The sequence below is a fragment of the Bidens hawaiensis genome, unplaced genomic scaffold (genome assembly GCF_021521415.1).
Source record: "Bidens hawaiensis isolate Kalapana, Puna unplaced genomic scaffold, B.hawaiensis_p1.1 tig00002935_1, whole genome shotgun sequence".
NCBI classification, from domain to species: Eukaryota; Viridiplantae; Streptophyta; class Magnoliopsida; order Asterales; family Asteraceae; genus Bidens; species Bidens hawaiensis.
In genome coordinates, this window is record NW_027491158.1 from 2,223,548 (window position 1) to 2,249,603 (window position 26,056).

Sequence of the window (26,056 nt, forward strand, 5' to 3'; positions counted from 1 at the left end):
AGCCATCTGGTATTTGATATCCATTTTCTTGAGATCATATATTTTGATCTCGGGAAGATCTCCTTGTTCAAAATAAGGAGGAAACAGCTTTCCTTGCATTAGCTCCTCATGACTTGCCATAAAGGCATGAAACAGAGCCACATTAGAGTTATCAGCAGAAAGGGTTTGTGAAGCAGAGTAAGCTGAAGTGCTTGGTGTAGATTTTATTCCATGAGCCTTTAGGGCTTGTGTTACAGCTTTATCAACAACAGTTTGAAAGGAACTTGAGTTTGAACTTGATGAGGCCTGGGATGCATCAGCAGTTTTGAAGATTGAGCTTGGATTCTGAGCAGTAGTGTTGGCTTGACTTAAGAATGCTGTGCTCACGCCTGTTCCAGTTATCATATCGGCCTTTGAAAAAGAACTAATATGATTATTCATCCTTAACTTCTCATCCATTACAAACGATTTGATAACTGAGGTTAGATCAGATAAACTGATAAGATGAAGATTTGAAGTTCTCCTTATGATTATAACATTGCTTCTCCAGGAGTAAGGGAGAGAATTGAGAAGCTTGTCATTGATCTCAATTTGGTCATATTCAATTCCAGCACCATTGAGACTATCAATTGTTTCTCATTGATCAACAATTCAAATCTTGAGATGAGACTATCAATTGTTTCTCTTTGAATATAGCTAAACATATTGAACTCTCCCTTCAACATCCCTTTCCGATTGTTTCTCATTTCCAAGTTGCCTTCAAACTTGTTTACTAAGGCATCCCATTGAGTCTTGGTAGTGGTGTAGTCTCTCAATGTCAGTGCAATTTCCCGTGAAAGGCTTACAGTTAGGACACCTAAAGCTTTTTGGTCTTCAGCAAGCATTCTTCTATCATCGTCATCCTAATCTTCCGCCGCTTTAGGAACCTCACCATCAGTATCAGTATCAGTGGTCATAGGACGATGTGGACCTTGTTCAAAGGGTCTAAGAAGATTGTAATCAATGATCTTGAGACAGTTTTAAAATCTCCATTTAAACTCAACAAAGTGACAATCCCACTTCATGAGCTTAGGAGGCTTAGTTGTTGTTCCAGCCTCGTTCTCAAACATCACATACTTTATGGCTTCATTTCTAGCACCAGTGTTAGGAATGGGATTTGCCATTGCTTAACAACTTGAACAGAATCTACTTAAAAACACAAGTCCAATGCATTCTAATGGGGTATTCGAATAGAGGATTGAAAATCACAAGTCCAATGTATTCTAATATAATTGCATTCGAATAGAGGATCAAATGTTAACAAAGTATTCAAATCAGAAAATCAACCAAGTCAACTGTATTCGAATATGATATTGTATTCGAATACAATTGTATTCAAACATGATATTGTATTCGAATAGAATGTCCTTTAATTCGAATACCTTTGATTACCTCTAATTATTCGAATAGAATTGATTGCATTAGAATAGAATGCTCTATTCGAATACCTTCAATTATTCCAATATAATGTCCTTTGAATAACAAACTTGTATTCTAATACTCTCTGATTCGTATTGAAATGGTATTCGAATGGGGAACACTTGTATTCGAATGAAGGGAGGATTCAAATGAAGCTTTGAGGATTCGAATAGAATACAAATGCCTTTGCTAAAATGGACTACAAATTTTATTCGAATGGACACAAGATCGAATAGATTGTATTCGAATAAGATGAATATTCTAATACAAAGTGTATTCGACTTACAAATTATTTGAATGTTATTTTGAAAAGTCACCAACTCACTTTCTTGTCACCCTTTTCAAACAAACCCATATACGTGTATATCAAAACTTTTGTAGTAAATCTTTGAATTTTCACTTAAACCAACACATGCACTATTTCAAACACCAACTCTGAAGATTTACACACAACATAATCATATTTTTTCACAAACCTTTAATATTCTTAAAGATCTTGAACTTAAATAAACTTATTTTCTTGAACCTTTTGAGGAACTTATGAACCCGAAACCCACTTATTTTCTTGAAAATCTGTATTTTCACACACAAAAAACCAAAATCCAAGGTTGTGACCCAAGATCTACAACTAGTAGATCCCGAAAACTATGATACCAATTGTGTAACAACTCGTGTTTTCTTTTTTCGTTTAAATTATTAAATACCGATACCCAACCCGTTATTGTTTCGGGTAATTTCTAATCAACAAAATGTGTAGTTTAAGAGTTAATAATATTTTATTATTACTATCTATTATATTTAATTAATTTCCTAAAAGAACTTTCAATTATATTCAATTTCCACCCAAACCTTAGTTTTAACCTTTTAGGTATCCAACCATAAACTATAGGGACTAAATTGCAAAAGTCCATAGTTATAACCCATATAAACTGTTTAAAACCAGGAACCCAAGATTCGAAACCTGTATTTGACCCATATCCGCGACCCAGTTGCTTTCTTGAAGCTTAATCTTCGTCTTATGCATGGAATGAATCATAGGTATTAACACTTGTATCGAACCCGACATATATCATAATATCAATTAACAATTACAGATTGTCATAACACAATTAACTGAGCATGCACAACCCTATACCCGTCGCCAACCTAACCTCCATATTTAATTTGATATTAATGACCTGCTAGTTCGTGTTCAAGCTCCGTTTTTAGCCGGGCGTTCTCGCGATTATACACCATCAATGGATCATCTTCTTAGGTAACTAATGCATTCATATTGTTCGCCTTAATCCGTTTATTGATAACCCTAACCTTAATTAAACTAACACTTGGCGGATTAACTGATTTCAAATCCTAGGGTCCTGAGAGATTTGGGGGTTTTCTGGACTGTTGCTTTTATTTAATTATTCTCAGTACTTAACCAACTTGACACGCCAGCTCAGTGACTGGTGTGTGTTTATTTAACTTGTTGAACCAGCCAGGGGCGCGGGCTCGAGCCCCCCTGGACTCGGTTTTTGTTTTATTTTTTTATGGCATTATTTTATGTTTTATCAATTAATATTAAATATGAAATAAATATTATTTTTATTAACCGACACTTGTTAATTCACGTTTCTTATCAAGATCTCGTTAAAAGCTTTCGTTTAGGTATACACACACACACACATATATATATATGTATGAATTATAAGTATATCTTATTAATGATAGTAAACCTTATTTTTTTTACTTAAACCCGACACTTTAATCAACGTTCCTCGTCGTTGGACTTGTTTTTTTAATTTGCTTATATTAATTTTATATATTGTATATATGTATCATTCTTTAAAAATAGTAACAATTGTATTTTAAACGTATTAATCATATTTATGAAACTCTATGCTCTCAGCTAGCCACCGGCCACCGGAGCTTTCTAAAAATTCTATTTTTACTAATTTTTCTTCACATTAACTGCTCAATTTTGAAGGGTCAAACCATACAAATGTTTTCCCGTTGGATATATACATACTAACATACAGCTTGGCCACCGGAGGGTTAACGGACCCCCTTGACCTTCCTATGGTTCCGTCCCTGCAAATATATATATTTTTCATAAAATAACTTGAAAGACATTGGATCATACACATTTGTTGATTTTTTTATTAATAACTTTGAAACAATTTCCACTATATATAATTCTATAAGTTACTAAGATTTACTTCCCACACATAAACATTATTCGTGTTTGTCTTCATTTTATTGGTTCATATAGCATGCATAATACAAACAAAATAGCACCGAGTCCAAATGAAGTTGCAGTGTACAATATTCATTTTATTGGTTCATGTAACATAATACAAACAGAATAGCGTCGAGTACAAAGAGAGTTGCAGTGTACAATTTTATTTTATTGGTTCATGTAATATATAGTATAAACCGAATACAAATATAGTTGCAGTGTACAATTTTCATTTTATTGGTTCATAAACCATAGCGCAAACAAAATAGCATTGAGTACAAGTGAAATTGCAATATTCAGTATTACCTTTTGCTTTTTTCAAATTGGTCCATGTAGCATAGTAAAAACATAATAACCATAGTACAAATGGAGTTGCTTTAATTTTGGTACATGAGTGATGCACATGCTGCCAACCATAAGGTAAATACAATTGGAGTTGCCAACCATATAGGTGTTGGTTTTAGGCTAACGCCTAACGGTGGCACTGGTGGTGGTGGTTTAAGGCCACATGGTCTTATATAATAAATTTATAATAATTTATCATTATTATAAATTATAACGCCACATGGTCTTATATTATTTAGCAGCGTTTTCTTTTCTATAAAATAAGAATAAGAATGATAATAATATTATTATTATATTTTTATAATTATAATAATTCTGGTACTAACAAATCCCAATATGTATTGATATAACATAGTTTATTATTTTATAATTAATTAATTAATAGAATACTAGTTGTAACTTGTAACTCTAGAGAAGTGTAATGAAAACAAACGTACGTTTTGATACAACTCAAAGTTTGTAACTTGTAAAGAATACGTGATACGTTTGGTGCCCTCTCGTATAGAGTTGCACAAATGAGTTTAAATCTCATAAGTGTTTTGGGTTGAAACCGGTTCGGTTTGGTCAACAAAAGTCAAAATCGGTTTTGGTTCGGGCTGAAACCGGTTTCTTACCATGTTACGATCGGTTTCAGTTCGGATTTTGTTCGGTTTCAGTTTTGACCGGTTTTGGCCGGTTTCGGTTCGGTTAACCGAATTTGGATGAGAAAACTAAAAATCGGTTCCGAACCTGCGGTTCCAAACCGGTTTCAACATAATCAGCTTCGAATCAGTTCGGTTTCAGTTCAATATTCGGATCAGTTCAGTTAACCGGTTTATTTTCTCACCTCTACTCTCGTGTTCTATTGTCTATGTTTATGTTATCTGGTATAGATTATAGATAGATGTTATGCTAAGACCATGTGTAGTGGGAGAGTTATGGGTAAATTTATGGCCGATAACTCTCCCTTACACCCCCCCCCCCTTCTCAATGTTATGGGTAAAGTTATGGGTTCAAAGTTACGTACATAACTTCGAAGGGTGGTGTTTTGTGTGTGTGGGTGTGTGTGGTGTTATGAGTAAAGTTATGACTAGATCCTCTTTTTGCAAAAATCTATAACTTTGACTGGACGCCACATGACGCATAACGCCTAATGGTGAAAAGTTATGACTACACATGGTCTTGTATTATTTAGCAGTGTTTAGTTAGCCTGTAATTTAGTGCATTTTGGTCTTAGTTAATCACAATCATTGTAATTGCCATCACCATCTCGCTAAGCCACCACCAGCCCATTCCCTCTCTATGTCAATTACCCACACAATTGTCGTTAACGCCAATTGATTATAATTATAAATTATAATCAATTACCCATAACTCGGTTATGCTAAAAAAGAAGACTTTGTTTGGTTCGGTTTGGTTCGTTTACAGGCCTGGGAATTTCTGATCACATGTTCGGTTGTTCTGATTGTGGTTTTCACTTTTCATTAATATGTTGTGAGCTTTATTTTAAGGTGCATTATCTAACTATGGATACATTTGCAGGTTAAAAAGGCTTTTACTTAGGTTAATCTGTCTTGTAGCTGCAACAGATTGCTTATTAAAGCTAACATGATTAACACTGGAAGAAGAGGAATTCATCATTTGCACACATTAATTACTGTTCCAAAGAATTTGATAGAGGCGGGACAGAGTCGAGTCGTTGAGGCGTCTCTTACTCTTATTCGTGAGAGGGCAAAACTTAAGGTATATCCTCATTTCAATAAGTACTTTTTTTATCATTGGATGTTGATTGAACTGGCAATGGAATCTTGTGGCTGATCATTATTAATGCTCTAAACTACCAAATTGGTGATATTATAAGTTTAATGATCAAGAAACATTCTATCTTCAGTTAAAGCATAACCAAGTTTTTAGCTTCCATAGTAACTTTTTTAAAATTTTCTTTAAAGGGAGAGTTAGTGCGGGCATTGGGTGGTGCTAAAGCTTCATCATCTCTTCTTGGAGTTCCTCTTGGACATAATTCATCATTTCTTCAAGGTCCAGCATTTGCTCCACCTAGGATACGAGAGGCCATCTGGTGTGGAAGCACAAATTCTACTACAGAGGAAGGTATGAGATAGCTTTTGATTGTTATAGTTTTTTAGATTATTTTTTAGATAGATATATTGTTCGTTTGTTGTTTATATATCCTAGTACTTTTGCTATTGTCTGAATTGCTTCTTACCTTGTCATTGCCTACGACCCAGCATTGTAATATTCTTTAGATCTTTGACTTCTACATGGCCTTTTTAAATTATTATAATGTTCATTCTTTAGACCTTTTAGGCTACTAGCCAGCAGTATCAGAATAGTTTATAGAGGTGGCAATTTTGGCTCGTTTTTGGTTCACAGGTCAAATCACATATGAATCAAATTAAAAAAGGGTTTGTTAAAAGGAAGGGGCCAGATGGGTTGATAGTTGAAACTTTCTCCTAGTTATTTGCATTCCAACATTTTGAATCTTTATGCAAAACATATATTATATTATATTTGTGTTAATATTGTTTTTGTAATCATATTTAATGCACTGTTTCGAGTCAACTAAACCGGCCTGTTTTGACTTTTGACTTGTATGACAAAATAAGCAACAAACGTACCCAATATAATCCCATTCATAGCAGTGTTATTCTTCATCTTAAAAAGATCTGACATACTTACACCTTACAATTTTTGTTGTGACATGCCTGCTAGTGTTTGAAAACATAATTTAAGTTATTAATCGAGTTGTTGAATACAGGCAAGGAGTTGGATGACCCTAGAGTATTAACAGACGTTGGTGATGTTCCTGTTCAAGAGCTTCGGGACAGTGGAATAGATGATGACAGATTGATGAATATCATCAGTGAGTCTGTAAAACTAGTGATGCAAGAAGTAAGCTACCTATTAACTTGTATCTGAATGATATATTTATTATTTTAAATTTGTGAATGACTTTATTTAACAGGATCCATTGAGGCCTTTAGTTTTAGGTGGTGATCATTCAATATCATATCCTGTAATAAGAGCTGTATCTGAGAAGCTTGGAGGACCTGTGGATGTACTACACCTTGATGCACATCCTGATATCTATGATTGCTTTGAAGGAAACAAGTATTCACATGCATCTTCTTTTGCCCGAATTATGGAGGGTGGTTATGCTCGACGTCTATTGCAGGTTCTACTTTTTCACTCTGCATCTTTTATGTTTTACTTGACCGGGATATTAATGAAAATAGATTAGAGGTTGCAGTTTGATGCCATTTTTTGCAATTGAGTTGTTTTTTTTAATGTTAATAGATTTCTAACGAGTCAATCGCAAATATATGAAGTATAACATTTAGATTGTAGACAGCAGAATGGTATATTACCATAAAAAGTTTGTTCTTTTTCGCTTATTTGTATCTTTAAGACTTTAACAAACAACTGAAACAATTAAGTGACATTTCTTTATTATTATTTGTGTTTCTTCTGGATTGCATTCATGATGTTGCAATAAGATGGAGTTTATCATCTCTTCAGGTTGGCCTTCGATCAACAACAAGTGAAGGACGTGAACAAGGAAAACGATTTGGAGTTGAGCAATATGAAATGCGGACGTTTTCAAAAGATCGCCACTTTCTGGAGAATCTGGTACTTTTCTCTCTCATCTCTTATGTGTGTTTCTGTTTGTAATTGTCACTATGTTGGCGTGCATACCTTCAATAGATATTGTGCTTTTGCAAAGGTTTCCAAAAACATTCACATTTTCAAAACGGGTGAAATAGTTGAAATAAAAAACATCATTTATAATGAAAATGTTGGTTTTTAAAAATTTATATTGTTAGTATAATATGTGCATGAAATGGAAAAAACCTATTTCAAGCCGAACACAAACAAAAACTGACGGTTTGGTTTTATGTTTTTTCTAAAAACCAAACTTTTGGTTCGGTTTCTGTTCCGCTTGCAATTAAAAGCCGAATTAACTGAATTTATGAATTTCATTTTATATTTTGGATTTAAGTAATTTATAAAAGTTTAATAGTGTAATTTTTTTAAGCCCAAATGTATATTAATCAATTAATTGTTAATTAACAAAAACATTTAGGCCCAAATTCATTATTTTAGGCCAAATTTTTGTTTACCCTAAAATTATAAGCCCAAATTGCAAAACCAAATCGAAAACCGGAAAAAACAAACGGTTTTCAAAAACTCAAAAACCAAATTTTTGGTTTTTGATTCGATTTGAGTCCAAAACCGGCCCAAACGGACCCATGCACGCCCTTAGTTATAGTAAACTTTTAATTGTTTATAAAGCATATTTTAAAAGGGGACAAATAAGCGTTTGCGGATCAACCCAACTCTGACCTGTTTCAGCATGTAACCCAAAATGTCCAAGAATCACAGTAACATAAATTTTGCGATTAATAATCAATTTTATTTATATTTATTATTTCAGAAACTTGGTGAGGGTGTTAAGGGAGTGTACATATCAATAGATGTCGACTGCCTTGACCCCGCTTTTGCTCCCGGCGTTTCCCATATCGAGCCAGGTGGTCTCTCGTTTAGAGACGTTCTCAACATTCTCCACAATCTTCAAGCTGATGTGGTTGGTGCGGATGTGGTCGAGTTCAATCCACAACGTGATACTGTTGATGGTATGACTGCAATGGTTGCTGCTAAATTGGTTAGAGAGCTGACAGCTAAAATATCAAAGTAGAAAGATTTCAAAATGTTTGATGTTTTGCAACATCTGATTATTCGCCAGACCTGTTGTAGCCAAGATGTTCAATAAACGCGTATGTAGTTTAAACCGGATTATCTGTTGGTTTATTTCTTGATTGAAATATATCTAAAGAACTAAGGTTGTTAGGTATAATGCAAACTATTTTTCTCTCTTTATATTATTTGCCCTATAATTATGTGTTTAAAATGGATGAGATTTTGATGCTTAAATTAATGCTAGTGAGTTCATCATTGACAATACAACTAAAATGGCTGTTGTGACAAGAAAAATAAAATTTGATCAAAGATGAGTAATCATATAGTAATAAAACTTATATATTTCTGTCTCTCTGTCTCATATTGCAACAAGAACCATGCTCATTTAACTCATATCCCTTGCTTCATCTCTTCTCTCCACAACTATATTCTTATACTTCTTAGCACAAGATACAAAAAATACAAGATTAAGAGCGGTCAACGCGGCACACAGAAAGAAAAACCGATCCAAATGCCCATCATTCAAGTTCGCCCCACCCTGGCTTCCCGTTTTTCGATGTAATCTTCATAACAACTGACAGAATAATACTACTGGTGTAACTCCCCATAGCCGAAGAGCTCATAGACAATCCAAGCCCAATACTTTTCAACTTATCCGGAACTTGGGCCGCGAAAAACTCCCATTGGGCCACATAAGTAAAAGCTTCAGCTATTCCCTGCGGTGTTTGCCAAAATATACTCAAAGAGCTTGTTTCTTTTGGGCCTTCACTTGCATATTTTAGCCTGTGATGTTCCACTACACCGGCTGTGACAATCGCTACGGTCGCTATAGCAAGCCCGATGCCCATTCGTTGCAGCTCGGTTGGCGGGATGGGCTTTGTTTTGGTTATTTTGACATATAGTGGGAGGATGAGTTTGTCATAACATATGATGAAAAGTGATGTGCTTATTATGTCGAAAACGGTCATGCTTGCGGGTGGGATGTGGAAGTTTGCGATCTTTCGGTTCATGGCTGCACCTTGCTCAACAAAAAGTGAGATCATTTGGATGAATACTACTGATGATAATATGGTGCATAACCATATTGGGAGTAGTCTTAGAACACATTTGACTTCTTCGACTTGAGTCACGGTGCATAGTCTCCACGGGTGCGGGTTCTCAGCGTCGTCAGGGGTCATGATTGACGCACGGTCAAAAAACCTGTACGAATACAATGTTAGATATGTCAAAATGGGATTTGGGTCGTACTTAAGTACGGGTCATGATTGATGTACGATAAAAAACCCTGTAAAAACATGTGTTAGGTGAGTCAAAAGGTGGCAATTTCTGACGCGACATGAAAAAATAATCATGTCTAAATAAAAATAATCAGGTTTTGAGTTGCTATATCTAACCCATTTAATAAATGGATTGTGTTTGAGTTGACCTGTCATATTTAACCTGCCATGTTAGAGTTGACATTTTTAATTAAACTGGTTGTGTTCGAGTTGACCTGTTTAATTTAGCACGTTGTGGTTGAGGTGGCTTGTTTATTTAGACAGATCGTGTTCAAATTTGACATGTTTAACCCAGTAAACTAAAAATGTCGACATGCTAACCCGTTTAATTAAACATGTTAACCTCCTAACCCATTTTTTACAGCCCACCAACCTGTTAAACACGTTTACAACGTGATTACTACCCGCCAACCCATCAACCCGTTTGACACATTTTATTAAATGAGTTAAACGTGTCGTGTTCATGTTACATGATTTTAGGTATATGAGGGTTAGGATTTATGTTTGTGACACAAATAAAAATATAAGTCATGTTCGGGTTATAATTAGTAAAACGGTATCATAAATATTTTACTTTTCTTTTCAATGCGCCCCATTTGAGATCACACACAACCCAAATCGACCCGTTCATAATTCAACCCGTTCGAGTTAAAGTAAAACTCACTTGAAGTCATCAGTGTGATATATCCTCCTTGTCCTACTATCATCTCTTGAATAGTCCTCATACAACCCATCTCCATTAGATGGCAACTGAAGCTTAATCTTCCTAACCGAAGCCACGATAACTTGTGAAAACCTCGAGATAGGATTACCGGACGGCTTAAAATGTCGGTATCTAAAACTCCCGCTCACAACCGCCACCAATGCAATAAAACCACATAAACTAGATATCCAAAAAGCCACCACATACTCTCCCATTGTCTCAATGTAAACTAATATTGTTTCTGAGACCAACGAGCCAAGGTTTAACGCGACGTAAAAGTAACTTAAAAACGTTGTTTTTGCTTGTTTTTCTTCAGGGTCTTCTTCATCAAACTGATCAGCACCGAATGTGGCTAGTGCGGGCTCTGCACCGCCGTTTCCAAGGGCGATTAAGTAAATGGACACGTAGAATATTGCTATTTCGATCAGTGAATGTGCATCGCATAATTCGCCTATTCTACCACAACCTTTGGTTTTTAACATGAAAGTTTGAGTTGTTAGTGACAATGCAACCAAACCCTGTGAAATGATAGAAACATTGAAGTTAGAAACATAGTTTTAAGTTCAGTAACTAAATAAACATGTTTGGGCTGAAACGGGCCTGTTCAAGAAACGGCTAAAATGGGCCGGGCCGGGTTGGGCTGGGTTGAGCTGCAAGCTCTACTTTTCAGTTTGTAGAGAAATTTATCAAAAAAATAAATAAATAAAAATCTAAAATGATGATATTAGTCTTTGTGTAAAGCATTCTTCAAGGTTTTAAAGAACAACTTATTTTTGTGTTCCTAGTTATAACTAAATTTAAAATCTGTTTATCTGACCCATTTTATATAAAAAGCAACCCAAGTGGACTTAGTTATAAGTTTACAACTCGAAAGTAGGGGTGTGAATTTCTAACACGACAGGAAGTTAAAACAAAATAGCGGGTTTAGGTATAGTCTAAACAGGATTGGGTTAGCTTTGGGTTGAAACTGTGAACACTTTAGCTAAACACGTCGTGTTTGTGTCAACTCAACGGGTTCACAGGTTGACCCGTTAACTTAACCCGTTTATTAACTTTTTTTTTAGTTTTTAAAATGTGTTTTGTACAATAACTTAAACTATTAGAGTATGTTTATGCCAAAATTTAAATAAAAAATGGTATAAGTTTAAATGTAAACATAACTTCTTAAAAAAAATAAAATGTAAATTAAAAGTTTAAAAGTATTAACATGTAAATTAAATTAAATATTTTTTTCGATCAAACAGGTTGTGTTAGTGTCAACCTACGTATACACATGTCGTGTTCAGGTTCATGTGTGTGACATGAATTTTAGGTTTATGTCATGTTCGGGTTCATAGTGGAAAGACCGGTCAGGAAAAGGGTTGACTTACAATGGCCAAAACAACTTGAAAGAGCACACAAGTGAGATATCTTCCCAAATACGAGTCACTAATGAAAGCACCCAAAAGAGAGAACAAGTAAACACTGCCCATCCAAGTGCTAAACATATAGGCTGCTTCCGCATTCGACTGTCTCAACACAGATTTCGAAAACAAAACCATGTTCACTTCTACTCCTGTGAATGCAAGTGTTGCTAGTCCTTCATTCACTACATCAAACCAAACATCAAACAAAACCATATATACGCGTGTACATGTTTTTTGTTTTATAAAACATACCAAGCAAGAGCATGCCAGATTTCCATCCTCCGGTTTTTCTCTTCACAGCCGGTTTTCCATGCCAATCTAATGAGCCGTCCCTAGTGCATTCGTCTAAAAGCTTGCTTTTAACGTTCTACATTGTATAATTGAACGATTATAATAAAATAGTACGGCAAAAAATGTGCAAAGAATCGAATATTTGATCATGGTCATGTTATGCAGTCAGAGGCGGATGCAGAAATTTTTTGTACGGGGGGCACAATACGGACCAACATAAAATTTTATCCCTTACATTGTTTTTGGGAACTTAAGTTCACGTGGTTGGCACCTTTTAACCAATATTTTCTCCTAATTTCATCTCTTTGATTTGTATAAGTAATATGAAATTATTATCCTATTAGCGGATCCTACGAAGATTTTCCAGATTCCAAATCAACTAATTTAGGCATAGTTGGAGTAAAGATAGGTTCAGGGCCGTCTCCAAGATTTCGAGTGCCCAAGACAAATTTGAAAATTGGGCCTTATATAATTTTTTTTTTCAAAAGATCGATGATAATTCTATTTTTTATATATTTGGACATTCTACGTAATTTTTAGACCCTTTATCAGCCGAGACAGTGACGGATAATTTTAATTGTTCGCCCTTTATCTCGAAACCATTTTAATTTATCTCGTTTTCAACACTTACATAAATATCTTATTTAGTTTAGGTTGTTTATGTAATGTATATTTTTAAAGAAACATTTTTACATGACAAAAATGAAAAACTAAAGTTGATCTACTTATTTATATTAAAAGAATAAGAGAATAAGTTATAAGTTAAATTAAAATCAATTACTCAAGATAAACCAAAAAAGTAACAAAGTACATCAAATAAAATATTAATTTTTTGAATCAACTTGTCTTCTCCATAAACTCTCCCGCTGCAACTTCATAACCACCGGAAAATTTTCCAGCCATATTTACTTTTCTTTGTTATATTCATTTTCCTTATATTTTCTCATTAATTCACAAGCCATTGGCCAAATTCCACTTATTAATGTTTAAAAAAATAATATATGTTTAAAAGTTATGAAACCGTGCCCTAAGCGGTCGCCGAGCCTGGTATTGGATCTAAAGGTCTCGGATCATCACTATAACTAGATGGAATTTCAGTTGATCGAACTTATTATTAAAAATTTGTTAAGAGTTCGAAGATGAAAACCAAATAAATCAATTCATTCAAACAAAATAATCAAGAGGGTAAAAATAAGCACTTTGTTATTATTTTACTTGTGAAGAAATCACCGATTCACTAAACATTTAAACAAGCTGAAAAATATCTACAAAAAATTATGTGAACAAGAAAGTTAGGCATTACAAGACCTATAAAAAATTAAAAACCAACAATTCAATAAAAAACACTTACAACAATTAACAAGATTATAAACGAATTACAATGGAAAATGAAATAAATATCATAAGTTGATAAATTTCTTATTTGGAAGTATTAACCAACAATAACTACAAATAAATTAGTGACATCAATACATAATCACTTTATCTATTATTCAACAAAATATACCATTAGACAGGAGCCGTGGACCATGGGGTACTTCCGTACTATTCGTCACCTATGTTGGTGTTCTATCTTCGATTGCACTTAGGAGGCACACTAACCACCTTTCATGGAATCCAATTTTAATAATAACAAAAAAAGAGTTATAATGTTTAGGGCATGGCTTTGGGGGAGTTTGGAAGGTGGGCAAACCATAAAATCTGGCTATTAAATACACTGCGTATATACTGCATACATGGGCTGGACGGTGGGCCTTAACAATGTTCACGGTCCAGTTCGGCCAACTTTAAAGAAATGCTAGACTAAACTAGAGGTGCACAAATCAGGTTTTTTTAATACCCGGGTTCGGGTATGGAACCGGTTTCGGGTATGATCGGGTATTGAAAAATCAGGTAGGGTTCGGGTAGGGTATTGAGGAGAAAAACTCAACCCTATGTGCCCGGGTAGGGTATGATCGGGTTCGGGTACTGGAACCGGGTACGACCGGGTATTAATACCCGGTTTTGAATTTGTAATTTTTTTATACATTTTTAATTTGTTTAAAATATAAATTTGCTTTATAATGTATAAAAATAATTAAACTATATTACAAAAACCATAAATCCACTTAATTTCAAATTATTTACTTAGTAATACATTTTACAAAAACATAAACATAAAAGTTGTGACGTAAATATAAAAATATACTATAAAAACTCATGTATTATTTCGGATATTAGAAAATTGGTATCGGGTATTGGGTATAACCGGGTATCGGGTATAGGGTATGACCGGGTCCAGGTATTTACGGGTATAAATCGGGTACGGTTCCGGGTCCGGGTATTGACCTCAAAATGCATACCCTATCTATACCCTACGGGTAGGGTCGGTTCCGTTTCGGGTATAGAATACCCGGGTATAAAATAACCGGTTCCGGGTATTTTTTTTCGGGCCCGGTTTCGAGTACGGGTTTTTTGTGAACCTCTAGACTAAACTGCTAACTATGGTTTCAGGAAATGATAGATCAATCAGGTTGTTTTAGCAAGTTAGTGAATTTATGGTTCGATTGTGACGGTTTGACGGGTTGAATTGATTTTTTGATTATTTTTCTCAAATTGTTCGTTTGTATTAAAACTTTTGAAAGATTAAAAAAAAGCTTCATTTATATAATGCATATACTTAACTACATATTTTGAAATCAAGAAAATATAAATAGTAAAGATTAAATAACATGTTTAAAAAGTCATAAATCATATGACAGACTGTTAAACTGTCAATATTGAATTGAATTGACTGACTATGCTTTAACGCTTTCATCGGCTTATAAGCACTTTAAAGTTTGCATAATGATTTGTGTTTGAAAAATGTTTGTGACAATCATAAGATTGTGACAATATTAATAGGAATACATCTACATATGACGGAAAAGATTGGAATGGCATAATTCATGTTCATCATGTGAATAATTTTGTATGATTGCTTTCGAAAGCCGTTAACTATTTATTTAAATTATATTATTTTAAAGAAATATTTAAAATTAGAAACGAGGATGATGGTGTTGGTTGAAAGTATATATCTTTTTTGGTGTGAGACTCGAGAAATAATTCTAGTTCACTTTTCGTCGTTACTTTTTCTTGGGTCAAAATCAGTTAGACTAGTAATTACCACCCATTTAGGATATTATAGATTTTTAAGAATACGACAAATTAATATTAATTTTATTTTTAAACTGTCAACGAATAAAATTCGGCTACTTTGGATAACCCAACGACTGATTAACAATAAAAAGATATTTTTATAATCTACTTATTATTTTTATTAACATGATTTTTATTGGCATACATGTTGTTAAATTGTAGGTAATTACCATGATAAATAGAAAGTTGCATTATATTTATGTTTTTCTTTTCTTAATCACCACAATATTATTAAATGCATATAATTTGTCACTTTTAACTATAGAATACATATCTGAAATCATGATATTAGTTGCTTATTGTTCTACAGGTGAAAATGATGATGTGGGTTGAATTTAGGCATCACTTGGATATGTTAATATATAATCAATCAAATCCTAAGCCATCTTTTTAGGATAATATTTAAAAGGGTTTTCAAATAATTAGAGTTATTACTATGTTTCCAATTTGGGTGTACAAAATAATTTCAAGACTAAGAAAATCTTCATCATGTTTCATGTCTTTAAAGAAAACAAGTTACAAGTGGTCAAGTGAATAAGCTTGTTTTTGAAACTTTTTTAGGTAATAAGAGTTGTTTTAAATATAGAGTTTACCTAACTAAAAACTACTTGTCTAGCATCTTGCTAGTCGAGTGTATTGGTTGGATTAATATAATATACCGTTCAACAAAAAGAAAACTAGAAGCAACGACAAAACACGTATAAAAGATGTAACATATTAGAGATGAGTTTAACAAAGAATTAGTTCTGCCCTATATGTAACTTAATATTTTCACATCTAAATATTATTCAACTTGTGTAGTTAGTAAAATAAGTTTATTTAAAAGTTATTCATTAATAAAACAAATTTTACCATGAGTTTTATATTTGTATTTGCATATTTCTTATTAAGCAATGGAACAAAATCATGATATCTTTTTAATTCAAAGATATTTCATAAGATTATCTTACCTTTCTGTCACCAAACAACAATTATAGCTTGCTTAATGGCTATAATTTTCTAGATAAACTCAACCTGTTTCATATATAAAGAATAATAATATAAAATTAAGCATGTTATTTAGTTGATAACTAGCATCTAAAGACTATTTAAATATCTAAAGCACATGATAACAATAATAATATATAGACATAAAACATTTACAATGAAAATGAGTAAATATGCAAATAAACATGAAAATTCATCAACATTTGGTTCACAAAATGTTTATCAAGAAATTGAAATTGGTTGGAAGTAAAGCAACTACAAGAAATAAGTAAACTAAACAAAACTAATATTGCTTCAAATGGTAATATTTTCGTCAAAAAATTCTAATTAGTAGGACTCATCACACCTTTTCTTCATCAATTGTCACATATTTGATTGGAGTCACATATATTTTCTTTTGTGCCAAAAGAATAAGAAACACAAAGTTTCTTCAATGACATTTTCAGAAGTCACATAGAAATGCAAAAAACATCTGTAAATAACTAATCAAATTATACATATAAAATATAAATGTGTATACACCACACAAATATATGTTATCATATCTTTTCTTAGAACATAAGTTGAGAGAGCTGAAAGGCACCTGCAAATTATCATTGTTGCACAATACTGAAAGATGATCTGTTGTTGAAGGTTGACTGGATTCTTTTCTTGACTCCATTTTAGTGTGAAGGGAGACCCAAAGGGTTTACATGTACTCACTCCATATATATATGCATGGAGAATGTACATATATATTATAATATAGTTATTATAAAAAGATGTTGGATCTGTTTTTCTTATTAAAGAATAAATAAATGCCCAAGTGTAAAATAGTGTAAAATACATAAGTTTTGAAATATCATTTGGTTATTTGATTGTAGAGAGGTAGTTTGTTGATCAGTCAAATAGTCTATATCTTTTTTCCCTTGAACATAATTAAGATAATATATATTCATTTAAAGTTGGTGTAGTCAGCTAATATTCCATGTCTTTTCCTAAAAGTAAGATAATATATTGTTTTTTTGAAGATCAAGCAAAGTTTAAAATTAAGAAGAAAAAAAATCTAAAACGAGTTCATAAAAATTGTGATTTTTATAGTTATAGACTATATATTTTATGATAAAATGATCACGATTTCGCTATCACCTTTCGTTCGAGCGAGCTAGCTAGCTTGTTTATATGTTGCCTTGTCTAGCAAACAAATTGTTTTAAAATTACGTTCGATTAGATAATTATGTTTGTGTACATTGTAAAATCAACTAAAGAAAAATGTAACTATAAAAGTACGCAAACATGAACCCACACACACAAACACAAATAAACACATACACGAAAACATTAGTATATATTTTTTCTCTTTTTTTTATAAACACCTTAGCCTAAAGTATCTTCTTCTTTTTTATTTTATTTTTTATTTTTTATAGTTTTAACACTATTTATTAAAGGCATATAAGATTCTTAATATTCACAATTTTACACTTTTTCTGTTGGTTATTCAATTAATATATAAATTTTTAGGAATACGATATGATTAACTTTTAATACTTTTTAATTACGTACAAGCTAGCCTTACCATTATCATAATTCATGACCATCTCACATTGCTCATACATACGGTCTCACATATAAAAGCATACAAATGAATGTGCCTATATAATATAAATAAATAGATTAGTTAATATATAATACTTAAACTTAAAACTCTAAATAAAATGATTATATTTATATTCTATAATAAAAATGTATTGCTAGTAGGTGTATTAACCTTAAAAAATCAGAAGTGGGACCCATATAATAAGATGTTAGGTGGAAGATAATATGAAGGTGTTCAAAATCTAGGTAAAATGTTGTTGATAATTATATATTGCGTGCAGTTTGAGAGAAACAATGTTAATCAAACATCTAAACAAGTTAAACAATATGGGTCAATGGTCATAAAGGCCGTTCCAGCATTTCAAAGGTCTAAATCCAGTCGAAGAATTGAGGCCATTTTAGGAGTATATTGTTATCGACTCATTTTTATATTTCGTCAAATATCAATAACAATAATCTTTAATAGCATGATTTATATGAAATACATGTGTAAAAATCAAAATAGTTAACCTTAGATGCATATGATCTTGATTTTTACACATGTATAAATGCGAAGATGAATGCACGTAAAAAAAGGTTAAATATTGATACATTTGGTTTCTCCCATTTGCTATTGATACATTTAGTTGTTTTAACCCTGGATGCTGTGAATTTTCTGAGCAGGGTTTAGCGTGCCGTGCATGGTACTTTTCGGCTCCTAAGTCTCAAAGCTTCGCTTTTAATATGACTGACTTTGCAATTCAAAAGGGGTTGGTAGCGTAATTTGTTGTCCGTTTGTTACCTGTAACTGTTTTAAGTTTAATGAGAAATCTATGTTTTCTAATTTAAAAATAATAATAAAATTTAAACAATGTGATTAATGGATATGTGCAACAAACAATACATTAATAAAAGGTTTGCTTTATAGAATAGTAACCAAGTTTTGAAATTGTTTTAATCAGGCCACTCATAAAATATTTTGTTCAATCAGGTTACTAAGTTTCCTTTTTGATCACTAGATATTTTACCTGGATAGCAGGTTATATATGTTTTTTTTAAATTGTTTGACATTGCATAATATTTTTAAAAAATTGAGAAAATTAGTTAAATTTGAGAAAAATAAAAGTAATCACAAAAAAAATCAGATTTTTTTTTGCAATTTTTCAGATTTTTTTGTGCAATTTTCGCAATTTTAAAAAAATTATTTTTCTCAGTTTTAAAATAATAATTTGCAATGTCAAACTATTTAGAAATATAAAAATACAGCATAACTTGCTATCTAGGTAAATTATCTAGGATTATAACACAATAAAACTTTAATGACCTAATTTAAACAAAACATTTTATGAATGATCTGATTAAAAGAGTTTTAAAACTTAATTAATATTTTATAGAGTAATCCCTTAATAAAAATAAGAGTAATCCCTTAATAAAAGTAAGAGTAAAAACATATAACCATCCCTTCTTTTTTAATAATAAAATAAAAACTCTGCTACGTACCTACTTTCATTATCTTCTTCATATGGGAGCACTTCGTCAGACTTAATTGGAAACCTTGGGGGTACATGTTGCATGGTTGTTGACTCGCTCATTCGACTCTTTCTTCCTGCGTACTCCTATCGATCTCTCTGCCTCTAGGTAACAAACCTAGGTAATACATGCTTTCAAAATATAGAGGTACTAGGTTTTATCCCCCGTATTACGGGGGTTGTTTATATTGTTTGTTCCAATATATACTTATGGTTTGATGAAAAATTGTTTAACAAATAAATGAGATGTTATAATCCGGTTTAAAAGCTATATGGTTTTGATGAGACCCAAAACCCGTTTATTTTTTTTACTATAAAATTGGTTTTTTAATTATAAATAATATTTATGAAAGTTAATAATATACTTATGGTTTGATGAGACCCAAGATCCGTTTATTTTTTTACTATCAAATTGGTTTTTTAATTTAAATAATATAAATATATCTGTTTTAAAATAAATAAGATATTAATTTTTATTATATCCTATTTTATAGGATTTTTACATAAATAATTTGGTGAGAATAATTTTTAATTTAATGAGATGTTATAACCTGTTTAAGGAATATCTGGGTTTGGTAAGACCCATACCCATAAATTCAGGTCAAATGCATGAGAAGTCTTCATTTAAAAATCAAACAAATCTGGTGACTCCAAAGAAAGGGGGAGCGACCACATCGCGACACGTAGGATTTTTATGTCTTCGTTTATATATATTATAGATTATAGATAGATTTACAAACTGAATACCTCAAGCCTTATCTTCACTTGATTATATAATAGGACCGGCTCTAAAGCATACGGTATTAATGTTCAAACTGATGAAACAGGCCCTATCCATTTACATTTAACCATCATATTTTAATAACATTTTTGGATGAGATAATAGGATATTAGGTTATGTTGTTTTATAATAAATGTCTAGTTATACATTAAAATTTTCATTTGCATGTATATTAAATGATGACAGCCTTTATAAGCATGACCTTACAAAGTTGAGCCAAATTATAGTTTACAAAACATAAGTTATGGTGGTGGTGTCGTATGTATGATTAAAAAGCAGTGCATGGTACAATAATATATATATACAACATATATATAATACCAAACTAGCAAACCAAACACATGTATTAAGTAATGTTAAAGGAATAAATAAAAGTTTTAAACTAAAAAGATAACCTAAAACGTTTAGTTCTCAAGCATAAGCTTGTTTTAGGGTTATAATATACCACACTTGACCGATAGTAAAAGTGACACTCAGGGTTTAGTTTGAACCCTAGGGACACCGTAGCACAACTATAAGTCTATAAATACATATTACTTGATCTTATATGGTTACACGTTAGAACAATTGGACTTTCAATTTTGTATTTTAACTTGTTTAACTCGAATCTATTGCTAGTATTATTATTTAGTTGAAATTAACAATATTCTTATATAATATAATATCCAAATAATTATATAATATATTATCCAAATAATTATGAGAATTATTAAAGACAAATAATAATAGTTGAACACATATGCAACATGTATGAATTATCATTTGGTGCACGATAAAGTTGCAAAATCTATTAATATTACAAATGTTTTAGGATATAATCTTAAAATACACATCGAAGATTGTATTTCCAAACACCTTATATTTGTATTATTTCAAGTTATAAATATATGTATCTTGGTGACAGTTTTCCAAGCATACAACTTAATCGTTTTTCAAGCTAGCATATGCCACTAGCGTACGATAGTAATATATAATAAGCTCAACATGAAAAATAAATCTGAATTCACATTGTCATATACTTCAACTCAATACACATGTATATAATAAATAACAAATTAACTGTGTGTAAAAACAACTTTGAAAAATACCTTGTTTTGATTTTTCTTTATGTATGTACATTGGCTATAATTAGCACAACTAGAATCTATAAGTGCTTCCCTTTGTCACACTTGACTTTTCACTTATGATAAACCAAATTAGCATAAACATTAATCACCATTACTAGTGCTAATGTGATATGACCAATTAGTCATTACATGACCAAATTACCACCAAAACAAGTTGCATCATTTATGGGCATCCTCTTTGTCACGCAATTAAACAAATAAGTGCATTTTACTAGAGCTTCTCAGTTTTGTTGAAATTGTATTGGATATGACTCGTTAGTTACCAAAACCCCCGATAGAACCTAAAACACCAATCTTTTAGTTTTTATGGAAGTATCCTAAACATTTTGAACTATACTTGACTAATTTGATCAACAAAATCATTAATTTGGCAAATTCAGTGATCTTAGACATAAATCACAATCTCCACACATCTCTTACAAGGAATACTATATCAACAAACAAAGAGTTTTACAAAATGTAGTTTAGTGAATTAGAAAAATAATTGGTTACCTCCAAAAATAAAGAAAATTATTGGGGCTCCAATTTGCAAAACAATGAATTAAAGTGTCCAAAAGTAAGGTGCACAAAAAAACGTGTTGGAAACATAACACGGGTTTAAACCTAAATCTAACCGAATTGAAAACCAGTTGGTTGAATCAGGTTTTAGGTTTGTACCCAAACCCAACGGTAGGGTTGAAATCAGTCTGTAATCCTATAATATTAAACCAATCAAACCCAAATGACGCAAGTACAAACCCAATTCAATTGGTCAACCCGATTCTCTCCCTCTTAAAAATAGTTTTCAATCTGAAGTCTGAACCAGTTTGAACAAAAACCCATGTTAATGACTTCAATCTAGCCAAAATCAGTTTCAACCCAACTCAAATTGAACGCACGACCCTTCACTGAATTTGCCCTCAAAATGCTCTCTAGTCACCACTAGTTTGATTTTTTTAAGTATGATGGATTCATTAGACGCCCTACCCATTAAACCCCAACTAAAATCTAATTAACGGGTCAACCCATTTAAAACCGATCAAACCTGATCCTTTCCTTCATAAACACCGAGCTACAACCAACCCTGAAGAGGTAGGTCCCAGCAGACCAGTTGGTCCCGCAAGACTCACCTTGAACAGGGACGTCTGCGCAAAGGCCATCTGCTCCCGCAGGACCCACCATGCTCATAGAATCTTACGCGCAGTACGTAAGCTGTACACGCAGGGGAAAGCCTCCCAATGGTGAAGTACCCCGCCTGTTCCCGCAGTTGCGGATACAAGCCATCAGGGAAGGCTACCCGCAGACAGCAGGGTTACACGCACAAGACAAGCTACTTCAGTAGTCACATGAAGGAATGAGCAAGGCGGGAACAATCCCGCCTAAATGAGCCAGTCTGATTCTGAAAGATCTTTTGTACTATACCTACCAAGGTATGGATAGGACAGACGATCTGACCAGAACAGCCCATGAGCCAATCACAGGGTGACAGCTCACCGACAACAGTGCGAGGAGGAGCACCCTCTAGTACTGTTTCACTATTAGCCGCTGCCTACTCACCAACCCTTACTGTGGAGCATGCGCAGCCTACAGTTGGTGGAATAGTGTTACTGTTGGCCGTAACCTATTCACCAACCAGCATGGCCTGCGTACAATCCACAGTAAGTAGGACGTGCATAGTCTACAGTTGCTGGAATAGTGCAGCCGACTTTGTTACTGTTGGCCGTAACCTACCCACCAACCAGTATGGCCTGTGCGTAATCCACTGTTGGTTGAACAGGAATACTATTCAGCCGGCTGTACCTTCTAGAAAACCTACCTTCGGCTATAAATACTCCAATACCTTGGAATGGTAAGATCATCTGCTATCCAGTTATCTAGCAATCTCTTAATATACACTTATATTCAGAGCAACCTAGTCTGATTCTCACGCCGGAGGGTGGTCACAAGGAGGAACCCCCCCCCTTCTCAGTGACGAGCTTACGGTGTTTGTTTTGCAGGTCTCCTGAAGAACAGCCTTCTCAGCTAGACCTCATTCGTGGGAAACATTACTTAACCCCCAGATTATTTATAATCTATACCGGGTCACTTAGTGTTTCTTCATTGGCGCCATCCGTGCATAAAAGCTAGAACTATTTGTTTTTTCACAATTTCTGAAGAAATGGTTAACGTTACTCCGGTCCAAAGGCCTGTAACCGACCAAGAGACCCCGGTAACAACCCCAGCAACTGGGGGGAACACCGGCGGTTATACAATCCTTACGAACACTACCCCGACTACCCAAGCCGGGGCAAGTGGAGTAAATATTCCATTGGGGTTCACCGATACCCAACTGGAAAAACGAACGAAGGTCCCTCGCCAAACACTAGATCAAGTGAAGGCGTGGGCCGAAGCACGGCAAAGAGAATTCCAAGCCGAATTGGATGAACGCTTGCTTTCAGTTCAACAGGCTGACGAATTCACCAGTACTCGCCAACACCTCAATATGAGCAGTGACTGCGAGTACTCAGAAGACGAGTTGGAGTCCGATACCGACGCGAACCCTCGCCATAAGGCGAAAGGGAAGCGTAAGGACACGGTCGTCCAACCAAAAAGGAATTTTGGGGAAGCTTTTAAACCAATCGCGGAGAGAAACCCGCGTGACTTCTCCAAAACCTTTAGACCAACTGCTACAAATGCAGGAAGGTCAAAATTCGCAAGAGACATTGCGGAGGCAATCGCCCCAAGAAGCGCCAAACAAATGTCAAACATTGGCACTTATGATGGTCTATCCGACCCAGACGACCATCTGAACAGGTTCATTGCGGGGGCTACCGTCAGCAACTGGACGGAACCTACGTGGTGCTACATGTTCCAGATGACTCTGGTCGGAGCAGCCAGGGCATGGTTCGATCGTTTACCGATCCACCACATATATGACTGGGCGGACTTTCAGAACAAGTTCAGCCAACACTTCAGCCAACAGAGGAAGTACACTGAAGAGCAGTGGACGATCCTCAACTGCGTGAGAGAGGAGGATGAATCTTTACTAGACTTCATCACTCGCTTCAACTCCAAAAAGCTTAGTCTCGGCAACATAAGTGAGGATCTGGTTCGCGCCGCCTTCATCCAAGGCGCCGAATACCCAGAACTTATCCGCACGTTGACGGGTAAGGATGGCATGCCATCAACTTGGGATGCCATCATGACGGCGGCAAAACGCTTTGCCGAGACGGAAAAGCAGCTGGGAAGGGACCTTCCCCAGAGTACGCACCTCTACACGCAGAGGACAAGAGAGAACAATGTCCGGATCGCCCGGCAGAACAAAAAGAGGCTAGGTATTTGGCAGTCAAGGGTAAACTTTGACACCTCATCCAGCTCTCGCCCTCTTGTTGGCGGAAGGGACAACACACACCCTTCAAATCGAAAACACCGGTGGACGCCACTCACAAAGAGCGTCACGGAGATATTTGCCACGGAAAAATTGCCATGGCCCAAAGCCCCATCGATCCGGCAGAAACCTAATGCGGATCAAAGCAAATCCTGTGATTTCCACGGGACAAAGGGTCATGGTACTGAAGAGTGCACATCCTTGAAGGATATTATTGAAACATTTGTCAAGGATGGAAGGCTTGCACATCTCGTGGCATCGATCAGGAAGGGAGGAAGGAATGACAACCGGTACAGAGGTAACGGACGAAAGCCCGTCGACATCAGCATCAACATGGTTCATGGCAAGGTCAGAGGAAGAAAAAGACGGGTGGCAGAACCATGCGCGTGGAAGGAAGCTGAAGTACGCTTCCCGCGAGTGCCAGGAGGCCCCAGCAAAGAAGGCCCCATCGTCATCAGAAGCCAGCTGGGGCACTACATCACTTCCCGCACTCTTGCTGACAACGGCGCTTCGTCGACAGTGATGTACAGGCAGTTCTTTGATAAGCTGGATGATGAAGACAAAGAACGCTTGGAGACGGTCTACGCTTCAATGGAAGGGTTTGATGGCAGTACAGAAACACCCCTGGGTATCCGTTACTCTTACTGATGGGAATCATTCACGTACAGAAGACGTGGATTTTGTCGTAATGAAAAAGCCACACCACACATACGACATCCTATTCGGAAGAGACGGGATGGCAAGATTCAACGCCGTGGTATCTTCAGTCCACGGCATGATGGGATGGCCAACAGCTGAGGGTGTAGCAATGATCTCTGGCATTCCCCAGGTATGCATCGCATCTGTCTCATCTAAACCCAAACCGAAGAAGGCTAAACCAACCATCACCGAACCGGAAAAATGGGCCTTCAATGGCAAATACCCCGACCAGGCCGTTACCATTGGACCAACAATTGTTGATCCCACCCGCACCTTACTCAAGCGCTTACTGCAGAAAAACGCCGACATCTTTGCGTGGACACCAGCTGACATGACTGGGGTACCCCGAAGTAAAGCGGAGCATAAGCTCAAATGCGATCCGGCTGTTACGCCAGTCGTACAAAAGCGCAGGGTAATGGGGCCTGAACAAACTAACGCGTGTAGAACCCAAGTCAAGGAACTCCTTGACGCAGGCATCGTACGCGTT

At 34.7% G+C, this 26,056-nt stretch overlaps 1 protein-coding gene and 1 pseudogene across 2 annotated transcripts; one reads left to right on the forward strand and one right to left on the reverse strand.

Moving 5' to 3' along the window:
- The first annotated feature begins 5,515 nt into the window (after positions 1 to 5,515).
- Positions 5,516 to 8,838, forward strand: LOC143621781 (arginase 1, mitochondrial-like). The gene is made up of 6 exons (XM_077093102.1): positions 5,516 to 5,719; positions 5,926 to 6,085; positions 6,753 to 6,886; positions 6,960 to 7,169; positions 7,514 to 7,624; positions 8,430 to 8,838. Exons 1-6 carry the CDS (start codon positions 5,585 to 5,587, stop codon positions 8,688 to 8,690), a joined length of 1,011 nt encoding a protein of 336 aa, XP_076949217.1. The 5' UTR covers positions 5,516 to 5,584; the 3' UTR covers positions 8,691 to 8,838.
- Positions 8,839 to 9,050: 212 nt separating this feature from the next.
- LOC143621700 (protein NRT1/ PTR FAMILY 7.3-like) lies at positions 9,051 to 17,229 on the reverse strand (annotated as a pseudogene). Its single transcript, XR_013151580.1, has 5 exons — positions 17,117 to 17,229; positions 12,331 to 12,445; positions 12,043 to 12,260; positions 10,634 to 11,190; positions 9,051 to 9,892 (listed from the first exon to the last, which is right to left on the reverse strand). The product of XR_013151580.1 is annotated as a protein NRT1/ PTR FAMILY 7.3-like (transcript).
- Positions 17,230 to 26,056: the final 8,827 nt, after the last annotated feature.